The 12,658-nt window shown below is 41.6% G+C and overlaps 2 protein-coding genes across 2 annotated transcripts in view; one reads left to right on the top strand and one right to left on the bottom strand.

Moving 5' to 3' along the window:
* LOC145455404 (kinesin-like protein KIF14) overlaps positions 1–12,658 on the top strand; it is a 245,977-nt gene that overhangs the window by 12,981 nt on the left and 220,338 nt on the right. The gene's annotated exons all lie outside the window — the stretch shown is intronic.
* On the bottom strand, positions 3,459–10,747 carry LOC145455399 (uncharacterized). Its single transcript, XM_080333368.1, has 2 exons — positions 10,608–10,747; positions 3,459–5,400 (listed from the first exon to the last, which is right to left on the bottom strand). The coding sequence occupies exon 2, from the start codon at positions 5,391–5,393 to the stop codon at positions 4,083–4,085; it is 1,311 nt and encodes a 436-aa protein (XP_080189494.1). The 5' UTR covers positions 5,394–5,400; positions 10,608–10,747; the 3' UTR covers positions 3,459–4,082.

Below are 12,658 nucleotides of genomic sequence, written 5' to 3'. Positions count from 1 at the left end.
CCAGCCTTGAATTGACCCATCCTGATGTCTTGCGACAACTAGATGCGGGATAATGCTTCTGACTCTTGGTCTCTATGTCGTGAGCCTGAAACACAAGACATACTTGTGAAGCATGTGCTTACATACGAATTTTAGTAATCGCTTCGAAAAAATTCAAAGTCAAGTTAGGATATCCATGAAATACATCTATTTACAGGTTAGCCTTTCCTACCTAAACATATTCCAATTACATATTAATGGAAGAAGCAATTATGTATTTGTTATGTACCTGTTGGACTGGCAAAGCAGTCAAACCGATTTTTGTCGGCAGTTAATTCTGGTGTCTGCGAGTTCCGATTTGTAGTTACAGCAGCTTGGAGAGTTCATACTTGTCACCTTTCAGTGGACTGATGAAATGGAATGATAAAATAGTTATTACTAATGCCAAAGCACACTCAATATGCACGTCCAAATTTACCTGGAATATTACATCCAATAACTATCATATTTTGATAACGGCTTTTTGTGTCTTCAATGGTTGTTGGCGCGATTATGTTCTTGAACTGTTCTCTGATCTGAGGTGAACAGTAAAATCATCACAAAACACTCATAGAAATGGCTGATAACTAAGGCGGTTTTTTTTTTACCTGAAAAAAAAGAAAATTTTGACGTAAAAAATCCAAATTTTGACTTTTTTTTACCTAAAAAAAAACTAAATTTTGACCTAACTTATGCAAATTAGGTGTTTTCCCACATAATGTTAAAATTGTACCACTTATCTTCATTTCTGGTTGGATCTGACTGTCCTAACGAAGTAGTTTGGCCCGGAAAAGCGTTTTTGGCTTAGAAACAGGCTACTTTTTACATGAAAAAAAACAATTTTTTAACGAAATCTGACCCTATGAAGAATTCCAGTGGTTACAATATGTATTAAGGTAGAAATAATTAAAATATTTTGTAGTACAACGAGAGATACTTTCCTACATTATTGGGTAGAAAGTGCACGTCCTTACTAAGAAGCTTGCCAAGGACGTTCAACAGCAGCAGTTGTTGGCTGACAACACTCAAGTTGTGCGTACACTGCTGGTGCTGGTGACACATCGTGTTGCTTCATTCTGACAATGTTGTCTACATCACAATTTTTCATCATGCGCTTCTTAATGTAAGAATGATGCAACGCACAAGAAGTCTTTCTTCAGTTAGGATATTGCGGTACGTTGACCATAACACCATGTCTACCTATTATTTGTTTTATTTGATCGCGTTTATGATTCACAATGAGCAGACGAATAGCCGTTTACAACGGTAGGCCTATAAAATAGGCTAACAGCGGTAAAATATCAAATTATAAGTTAACCGACAGTGCAAAACCTACGATACAAACAAAATGCAGACGTCAAAAACTTCATGAAAAATTTTGACAAATTTTGACCTAACGCTACAATTTTGACAAAATTTTGACAAATTTTGACTTGTCAAAAAAAAACCGCCCTACTGATAACATTAGGCCAGGACCGGCCATCCTTTTTTGTTATTCACGACCTCGTTTCGATTTCCTATGTAGCCCACGGCTGCATTTTAGTGCATAGTTATAATGAACTATCTTGACACCAAATACCCACGTTGAACTTTCCATGGTATATTTACAGTGAGTTATGGACTAACCATGTCGTCATGACGTCTTACTCGACAGACCGAAATCGCTAGTAGTCGTGAAGTTATGAATAACTATAGTGGAATTAATGTTGTAGTTTCCCATATTACTATCAAATATGTAAGCAGATATGGTGGACCGTATCTATGGCTGCCACAATCTTTTACGCAACAAATGTTGAGGCCTAGAAAAATGTGACACTGAGAATGTTAGGAATATTTCGTGCTCACATAAAAGCAGGGTTGTAATGACTCGAGTCACGATTTTCTGATGACGCGACTTGACCCGAGTCATTTTCTCAAAATACGGAAATGACTCGACTCGAGTCAATCTGTATATTGACTCGACTTGGAGTCGGGTCATTGCGCACAACTCGAACCAAGTCAAATGATTCGAGACTCGGGCCTACACTTCATTGTACTTTCGAGGAATGATAAGTAACCACACTATTGGGATTACGTCTATTGGTATCAGTATTATAAATGTGACCAGAAACTGCTGAAAGTGAGGAAAATCAGTTTATTATAAATGCAAACCATTCGATATCGCCAAGCAGAGCTATAAAAAGTGGATTAACAAGACTTTAACTGCAGACTGAGCAGTCAATACAATGACTTGGACTCGGACTCGAGTCATATTACCATGGCTCGGACTCTATCATCTGCTCGCTGACTTCGACTTGACTCGATGGTGAATTGAAAATGACTCGACTTGACTCAGGTCAATCTATAAAAGTGAGATTGACTTGTGACTCGGAGCCTCGTGACTTGGTTAAAACCCTACATAAAAGACTAAAATCCATGAATGAGTTTGCAATTGTTCTAGTTTTAATCTTATTCAAGGTTTTCCGGAAAAAGCTACAGAGGAACTGTATAGTGCGGACCAAGGCAATCTTGCTGAACAAACATTTTCTATTCCCATCCTTATGAAATCGAACTCTGATCTGATATGAACTCAACTTAATTGAATGTCCGGTTTTCAAAAATTCAGTAAATCTATTTATAATCTAATTTAAAAAATACCTTTAGCCACAATTGGAATATAATTTGGGAAAATGTAGTATAACCGTATTTCTAATTTGTCTAATTCAGGAAAAATGTGTAGCTAGACTTGTAATCTAATTTGAAGAAGCTGAACATTTTCTTGTTGTCCAAGTCTGCCTTGTCTTACCGTCTACCACACGAGTACGATGAACTATAAAATGGTTCCATGATGTAATACCCACACTCACCAGTTTGATATCAGTCAAGGAAGGAAACCGATCAAGTATTCCCGACAGAGGATTGTCTTTTTGCATTATCTTAGAACGTCGATGTCCGATTGTCCGTACAGGTGGCGATTCTTGTGGCACTTCAGCAAGTGTTTTTAAAGCTTATTCGGGCTATCAAAAAATTAGCACAGCCAACAGGATTGTAGACGGGACATTATTCGATGAACTTATTATCGACAAAGCATTATTTCTGCATTAATAGCATATATCTGTCAAATTAATATTCATGATTACATTTGGTAAAACCTTTCAACCCCACCCAAGATGCACTGAATAATAAGGCGTAGATATTTGCCAGGCACGATTTTGAATGCATAATGGGAGTGTGTTTGCATTCGTTTGGTGGTTGAATATCGATCAAATCAGAAGCGGCTTCACGTCGACATACGTTAGCCGCGATAGAAATCGGAGTATCGTTTCCTTTAGTTGGGCGCGCTAACAGCCACGCCGTCAAAAGTGACAGGACAATCGATTGCCGATAAAACATAATCCTTGAGTGCGTGCGGCTTGGAAATTGCACGTCCTGTTCGCGTTGTAATAATTTTATCAATAATAGCGGGTCTGCAAGGTAAATTCGAATCGTTACATTCTTGAACAATTTCAAAATCTCGCTCGCTCAAAATCTGATCGCTCGAATCTGCAATAATATCTGAACCGGATGCGTTCGCTGTTGGCTCGACTGCTTTCTGAAGCTGAATTGGATTTTCTGCGTTAGCAGCGATGTTCGTTCGGCCTACATGTGTTGTGGCCACGTGGTTTTCAGCATCGTGAGAATCGGATGTAAACAGCGTGTTTGCGTTCGGTCGAGAAAAATCTGAGATGCGATCGCCGTCGCAATACATGACTTTGACATCGTATAATGCTACGTTACGTGTTCGACCTGAGATTGCGATTTGAAGATGATGTTTCCATCTGTGTAAAACCCGGAAAGGTCCTAGATAATGCTTGCGTAACCCTTGCATCTGCGATGGTTCTATAATGTATACGTATTGGCAAGGGTGAAATTTGTACGGGAAATAATGTACACATGTTTCGGGCGTCGTATGATGTCTGAATGGATCAAAAACACCCACATGACAATGAAATAACAAAGAAATACAAGATAAAGTGTGAGCCAGTTCGGGTGAAGGGGGTCGACTTCGTTAAGTTGCAGGACGATGCCGCTCGGCTTCACCTCTTCTAAAAATTTTGATCAGTGTTGGAGTCGTTCAAATTTGTAGAATATGCATCCCATTGACAAGATGCGGTGTCGCTGCATTTCTTAGCTTTCTTGCCATATTTATTGTGATACCAGCATAAAGTGAAACCGTGGCCTCCAGTAGTCAACTGAGATCCACTGCCCTTGCGTTGATCAACTTCGCGTTGTAGCTTCAGTACAAGCGCTTTCAAGGATGCTTCTTCCTCATCTCTCTGTCGGTCTGCCACCTTAGCTGTGTGTGTGGTGTTGGTGTGTATGGCATTGACGTGTCTTTCTTCTGCTAACTGAGCCGCTGCTGTTTGTGCCACGACTAGCAATTCATCAATGTTGCTAGTACGGAGTTTGAGCAGTAAGAATGGACGTAAGCGATGGTCCACGATATGATGGAATACTGAATTCATCATTCGTCTCCTGGCTACGCAATCAAAAAGACCGTTGTGGTATGTGATTACGGCGTCGTACGCCTGTTCAGGTGTAAGATCATTTAATTTCAGAAGATTCACGATAAGGCCAAAGTTGTTTGCTGATTCCTTAGCCTCCGGTTGGTATCTGCGTAGTAATGCAAGCTTCGCTGTATTGTAGCTGTTTATAGCTTTTGTGTTGATTGGAAATGTCATAGCGCGTTCCAAGACGTGTTGTTTGATATTGAGCATGAGGTAGCATGATTTAGCGTGATCTGTCGTTATGTTGTTCGCCTCAAATGTTAATTCAGCAACTGTGAAAAACGCGCTTGGTCCGTTTTCATCGAAAAGGTTGCGTTTTAGTTTGTTAACGACAACAGTCATTTCCTTGTTCTCAACTGCTTCGAGATCCTGAATCAATTCAGTATCTGTTTGTGATGGTGCAATTGGTGCTGAGACAACAGGTGGTTGTGCGACACTTGCTTGTGCTGAATGTGACTGAGGTACAGCTTGAGATGGTGCTGCGTTATGCCGTCTGCGGGAAGTAACATTAGTAAAATCCGGCGTGTGTGACGTGCGCCCTGCCGATGTGTGTGGCTCGTCTAAATCGGGCTGTTCCTCATCTGATGTCTGACCGTCTGATTGGTCTTGTTCAGCATTTGTGTCGTCTGCTACATCCGTGTCGCGATTCATTAAAGTGTCCATGTTGTGTTTATGTCCCGCGTCGACGTGATCCTTAGCTGAACGGTCACTAGGTTTGTTTTTAATCACGCTAGGCTGTCTGTCCGGTTGCCCCACTACTACTTCGACCTTAGGTTTAGCGTCCTTAGGGCCTGCGCCAACTTTGGGGACGGAGGTAGGTGGTTTATTATGTTTGCCGCCACTAGCCATGAAAGCACTATTGCATGCACACTAGGGTTGTCCAAAATTTGAAAAATTTCGAAAATGCTGCGTTGTAATGTCTTATTCTATAGATTATTGATTAAAAACATCAACAAGCCTGAAAGAAGCTCTCAGGAACGTCGTTAAGATTTCTTACAAAGCGTTTGAAAGTAGCCGTCTGCATGTGGGCGGGGAATCGATGAAGTGGGCGGGCAATCACGAACCTAGAATTTTGATTGGTTGGAACCTGTAATAATAAGCTACTGATTGGCTGAAATACTGATTTTGTGATCATTGCTGGTCACGATTTCGTTCTACTCTGTTGTGTTGGTTTGCAGCCATTTCTGTTCGTGGCATTGGCGATAAGGTAAATTGACGTTGTTAATGCTGCCATCGACAACAGCATAACGATCCAGTAATATATTTTCTACCTGAACACTGTGTATAACAGTTTTGTTACTTCTTGCACAGGAGCTTGGCCAATTAAGATAAGAATGAACTAGATGCATGCATCGTGCTACCTTCGAGCCTTCTAAAACATACCAGTTGACAACGACTGTAACTCATAAATTGCAAACCAGTAGTCAATTTCTCCTTATGGCTTGTTATGGTAAGTCGACGTCTCTCTCTAAAACGAACGCATATTTCACTTTTTATTCAAGATTCAACAAAGGCAAAAATGCTATTTACAAAAGGCATCATTAAAAAGTATATCGCAGGGTCAGTGTTGCAGATCACTGGCCTTTGATAAGAGTAGACTTCCTGCTGTCTCCAAAAATCTTCCTATGCTGTTCCACAGCTTGAAGCAAACTGTCTCTTTGCTGTTCATTGTCAGTCAAGATTGCAGCATAGTCTGTGCTTAGCTTGACACCTCTTTCTGCGGCATCATTAACGACTTTGACAGAACTAACGTAGCAATTCATTTTATCGAATGAATCTGAAAAGTGCCAATCATCAACCGGTTGACGCAGCCAATCCCCAGAGCATTCAAAAACTTCAAATATGTACCACGACTGGGGCCCAATAAGGTCAGACAACGTACTGTCCTTGTTGATCTGTATAGTTGCATTCAATGAGGGTGGGCCCCTTCTGAAACTGGAAGTTCGCTCTACTTGCAGGAGCGCCTTTGCCATATTTTCCCGGGTTTCCTTGCTTTCCGTCGGTGAAAACAAGGCGTATACAGCGGTTTCCTCAACAATATACCAGTCGTGCTTCAAAAGCTTTCGTGAAGCAGCTGTGGAAACTTGCTCATCATATTCCTTATAACTCAACATGTGCTGAACGAATCTCAAGTCATTACCAGCTGCATCACGACCAATGCTTGAATCCACCCACGCAGGGATATAAAAGAGAACCAAAAATAAATTGAAGCGGCGCAGCAGTTCAACTTCTTCAGATTTGTAATCTAATTGGTCGGCCCACATGAACATCTTTTGAGCATACAGAATTGTACCCATCCATCTCGCATGGTGTGCTGCACCAGGTTTGTGATGACGTATATCTTCATCTGCACCGAGAAGAGCAAGAGCATTAGTCACACATTGCTTGTAGTCATCCCGTGTGAAAAAATCTTTTCTGTTCAACGGTAGCTTGAACTTATCAACTATCATTGCAGCTCGTTCAGCAAAACATAGAGGAATAGTCAGAGTCTTGAATTGCTGTTCCCTGTCAAGACTGCTCCAGTTCCTTTTAAGGTGGGCAAACCATGCATTCTCTGGTCCAGTTGTGGCCTTTCCAAATAAAGATTTCCAAACGTCTTTCACTACCAGCTCATACACATGGTGCCGACATGCATGGTAGAACACCTTCCTTCCTAGAAGGTCTTCAAGAATCTTTGCTGCACCCTTCTTCCAGCCGCTGTTGCTTGCTGTAGTGTCAAAAACCAAAGCTGTTACAGCATCTTTTATATTCCAACTTTCAATTATGTTGAAAGTGGTTTCTGCTTGCGTCTGACCTGCAGCATTTTGCATCTTTTGAATGCCAAGTAGTTTTCCTTCTGAGTATTGAGGATGACAAGATAGGACAATTGACAGAGCCTCATACCGATTTCCTAATCTATCCTCTGTGAGCTTTCCATCCCAATGAATAGCAACATGTTGAGGTTTATTTTCTGCAAATTTTTCTGAAATATCCTTGGAAATTTCAAGACGATTTGTTTCCCTGGCTCTCTTTGTCGAAGATCTTGACAGAGAGAACATTGCTATGTCACCGCCACAAGCCGTAATAAATGCTCCGATCAGCATTGTTGCCTTGTTGTCTGTTAGTTGCAATCGATCCAGAGCTTGGGACACATGGGTATTATTCATAATATTTTAGGTGCCATCAGCTTAATGGCTGTCGAGGTGCCAAGACCAACATCAGCATCATAATCAGAACTTGAACTCAAACTATCACCCTCTTTTGAAGATGAAGAAGATGCTAAAACAACATAGTCATCACTTGAGTCATGTTGAATGTTTTTAACAGTTCTATCCGCCATGGTTGCTGTTTTCTTTTCGATGTCTTTAGCGAGAATCTTGTCTCTTCCCAACATTATGCATTTGCGAGATTGCTGTTGATCTTCATAGAATGCAATGTCTTCGAGCTTTCTATCATGTGATAGATAAATGTCATTTTGTATTATTGCTATCGCATCTGTACTTCCAATATCCCACAACTTGTCCAAATCTTCCGTGAATTTTTTCCTCTTACCCTTGGGATCACTTTCCCGTTTCATGGTCGCCTTCAGAAAAATATATTTTTCGTTCAGTTTTTCAAGTAATTTCACCGCATTTCCTTTAAGTATTGTGGCAATTCTCGCCATTTGCCACACTGTCATGACATCATGAACCACCACATTACATAGCTCACGAGTAGGTGTTGTCTGAGGGCAATGGTCTTTCAGATGCAGAAAGTAACTCATTACTTCTCGCAAGGTTGGTAATCTCGAGCCACAGATGTAATCGCAAGCATATCCGACCAAGTAATGCTCAGATCGAGATCTTGTTCTTCTCTGTGGCAAGTGCACAGTCTTCCGCCGTTTTGCCTCTGCCATGACAGTAATATTTTTGCCTTCTATCATAAATTACAGCTACGCCTAAAACATTTAAGTAACAAGTGTTACATTACGACTATTAACTCACCAACCCACAATGCCCTTGTACATAACCACAACAACTACTAACAAAATCGACCTCATCAGAACAGAAAATGCTGCTGCAACTAAAACATTGAGCAAGGAACAAGTGTTGCATTACAACTATTGATGCATCAACCCACAATGCGCTTTACAAATTCCCGTCTCTACTAACAGACTCGACCTCCGCAAAACAGAAACTACTGCTACAACTGATACATTCGAAGAACCACTGTTACATTACTACTATTGACTCATCAAACCACAACACGCTTTTACAGTATTACAGCCGTCACCAACAGACTCAGCAGCAGCAAAACCTACTCCTTCTGTCAAACACGGTGAAGCACCCAAATCAGAGCTGACAGCCGCCGTCATCATTGAAGCATAACCGATTACCCAATCAAGAATCGTGGTTTCGTCATTGCCCGCCTAGTTGCAATTTCGCCGTCGGTGGCCCGCCCACTCTTTGGCAGCTACTTTCAAACGCTTTGTAAGAAATCTTAACGACGTTCCTGAGAGCTTCTTTCAGGCTTGTTGATGTTTTTAATCAATAATCTATAGCAGTGGTTCTTAACCTTGCCCCCAGCGCCCCCCAGGGGGCGCTGGCGATTTTTAAGGGGGGCGGAAACGCTCAGGGGGCGATATGGGGGGCGCTGGGCTCAGGGGGGCGGTATGGGGGGCGCTGGAGAAAAATGGCTTCGCAGTAGATGATGTGGTGATAGGACATATCCTTAATGAGTATTCAGAGCAAATTATCACCGAAAACTTCGTTACATATAGCCTTCAAAATACATATAGGTTTAATTGTCCATGGGCGCCTAAATGACTGACACCGAATGTTCCTGTCTTGGCAATCTGAACCCCAGAAGACGAATTCCATCTGGCAGGGAAAAATTATATGTCAGTGAAGAAATACCAATCTGAAATCGTGTGCGTCTTTTAGTTTAGTACGATTGGGCGACAGGGATATTCCTGTTGGGCGATATCCCCGTTGAGCGATTCTATATTTTTTGCTATTGCAGACAGGGGGTCACGAAATAACATCATGCAACGAAGTCATACCAACGGGTTCGCCCGCCCGAATATGTTTAATTATTAGTAACGGGCCCTACAGTTTCCAAGAAACCTCACAATATTCGCTTTAAGTTTTGATGAGTCTGCGCACACTCAACAACTCACTGCGCTGACCCTTGGACAACAGTGCGTATCGACTAAAAAAAGGTAATAACTTCGGATTTGTTGTGCGCAACGTAGATTTTCTGTGCGCAGAGACCGTGTCAGCACTGCGCAAGTGCGCAGCTTAGAGGGAACATTGCACCTCACTCAGCTCTACCGGTAAATGTGTTTACGTGAGCAGAGAGAGGATAAAAATTAATCTCAATTTACATGCAATTTCCGATGATATTGACCAATTCAATCATTAATTATTGAAATTTTTCGCGCTTTGCGCGACTAGGCGAAAATAGCTGCCTCAGTAAATGGACACCCAATGTAGATACCTAACAGGCTTTCAGAAAATAGAGGCCAGCCTAATGGGGGTCTGGGAGTGAAGTCCCCCGGAAGCTTGGTTTATCAACCGATGGGGGCCCAGGACCAACGTTTTTTGTTTGGGGGGGGGGGGCTGACGAAGTCCTGTTACGGCCCTGGTAACGAATAATTGTACCTGCGGGCACGCCCGAATATGTTTAATTATTAATTACGTGCCCTTTATCTTCCTATACAACAGCTCACTCAGTTTATCGCGACTTATATATGTAATTACCATGCATTATAGAAAATTTTGGTACCTAGGGCGACCAGGCCACACAAACTTTGCTGGCCATCGAAATCACGATAGGGGGTTCGTGGGGGCGAAGCCCTCAGAAGTTCGGTTTATCACGCTATGGGTGCGCAAGGCAATCGTTTTTAGGGGGTTGACGAAGTGCTGTTACGGCCCTCCCGCTTACTCATTGTCTTTATTACATTCCTTACATTATGAAGTTGGGGGGGCGCTGGAGCACGATAATTTTTGAAAGGGGGCGCTGGAAGAAAAAAGGTTAAGAACCACTGATCTATAGAATAAGACATTACAACGCAGCATTTTCGAAATTTTTCAAATTTTGGACAACCCTAATGCACACTTCTAATTGATATGAAAGGTACACAATAATCACGAATATAATGAGGCGTAAAATAAGCACACAACAAGCGAATTTAATCGTGAAATCTGCCGTAGCTATTGCAATGAAAGGGTTACCGGATGGTTGATGGTCCGGTACGGGTATAGTCAATTGTTGCACGATATCGTTGTAGTCGTACGATATAAAGTTCGTTGTACTGTATAGACGTAATCCCTTGTTCACCGAGCACGTGGTACCATGCAGTTGTTTCGTCCTGTAGTAGCAAAGTAGCGTGACCTGTGTATTGTAGGTAATTGCTGCGCTATACTTAACTTGACGTCAACTCTGTAGTAAGTTCTTGAACCAAGAGATTGCTCAATACAAGATTTATTCGTCGTCGATGTTTGTCGTAGGTAGCGTAAAATGAGTCTCTCTCGAGTCAACTAAACACGCGCTTATATAGACTCGTGATCACTGCAATCGGAAGTCTTATTCGTCTCCTAATATGGCGTGAAATACACAATATTGGATATTATCATATAGTCCCGCAAGCAGGTGCATCATATCTGTATCACAGCTGTATAATTTGCAACACTCTGCCACAGCTTGGCCGTGGTTTCCCCTGATCGAATGAAAGCCAGATCGAATCATATCTGCTTGCGGTTAGTAGGTTTGGAGGTTGTCAGTTACCATATATACTCCAACAGGATGTCTCTCGGTTACGAGATATACACATTTCAAGGTTGATCGACAACAGGGATCTGTTACAATATTCACTATAGCATGCTTAATGTGTAGTACGTGATTTAATTATAATAAGTTCTCCATGCTAATTATTGGTTGTTTGTTTGTTAACTTAAACCCTTAAGTTGCCGAGCAACTGCAGCAGTGTGGAAAGGTTTCACACGGCCAATCAGGAGGAGAGATATCAAAGCACATGAATAAATCGAATCAACTACATTGTTGATTCATTGAATCAAAGAAAGTACATGAATACATCATCACTGCCAACTATACATCATGAGGTACACAGGTTAAGGCGAAGCAACAATTATGAGGATTAAATAATTAATATTTTGCGCACCAATTTGCACAAAACATGTTCATAGGGAACACTGATTCGTGGTGATCAAGTGAACTCGTATCAATGTTTACAATGGATCAAACCACGAATAACATAGAATTTACAAGTGGATATAAACTCTTCTAGCAGAGAGAGTTATCAGAGCATAGGAATAAAATCATCACTGTTGACTGAATTATCATGTAGACTACACAGACTTTGCAGAAATAGATTCTCCATAGGATATGTTGTTTGCCAATTAACACTTCGTGTACACGGCATGTTCAGGGGGAACACGAATAGGTGATGGTCATGTAAAACCCATTCAACGTCTATAAGTTGGCCAGGCCCTGAAAGCGACATCAACCACCTATACCACATCTCCTTCGAGCCTTCAGTGCTTCATAATTTAGCAAGCAAATGGTGCAATGCCTGACCAGGACCATGTTGTAAATTTCCTCAAACTTTCAAAATGTCACTACACCAGCCTAACTAAGCCCTGATTGCACTAATATTGTAGCATACCATGATGTACCATACTAAGGAAGGCGAATACTTTAGCTTTTACCTTCCAATTTATCGATATGGTGAGATGCGATACCGGTAATGGTTAAGAAAGTCCTCAAATCGACGCACACCGCACAGCCGCATACTCAACCTGTCATGACGTCGTGTCGCAAAAGAACCACATGGTTGTGTGCGACAGGTGATGACGTTGTCAGTATTGAGAAAAAGTGAACGCGAAAAAAGGGAAGACATCAAATTTCTCTCGATCGCGGCGTTGTTTACACCAGTGGTTCTCAACCTTTTTCACCTCGCGGACCGGTAAAATTTCCAAAAATAGTCGGCGGACCGGCGGGTCTTCGAAAACTGAAATCAACCCAAAATATGATTACGAAAAGGATCACTTTTTCCCAAATTGGACGTTATAGTCTCCTATTTCAGATTTATAGACCTTCCGAAGACTAGAACAAGGTCCCTTGGGCCGTGAAAA

The sequence above is a fragment of the Botryllus schlosseri genome, chromosome 14 (genome assembly GCF_051294905.1).
Source record: "Botryllus schlosseri isolate E-star chromosome 14, Bs_hap1, whole genome shotgun sequence".
NCBI classification, from domain to species: Eukaryota; Metazoa; Chordata; class Ascidiacea; order Stolidobranchia; family Styelidae; genus Botryllus; species Botryllus schlosseri.
This window is presented reverse-complemented; position numbering and strand designations above follow the sequence as displayed.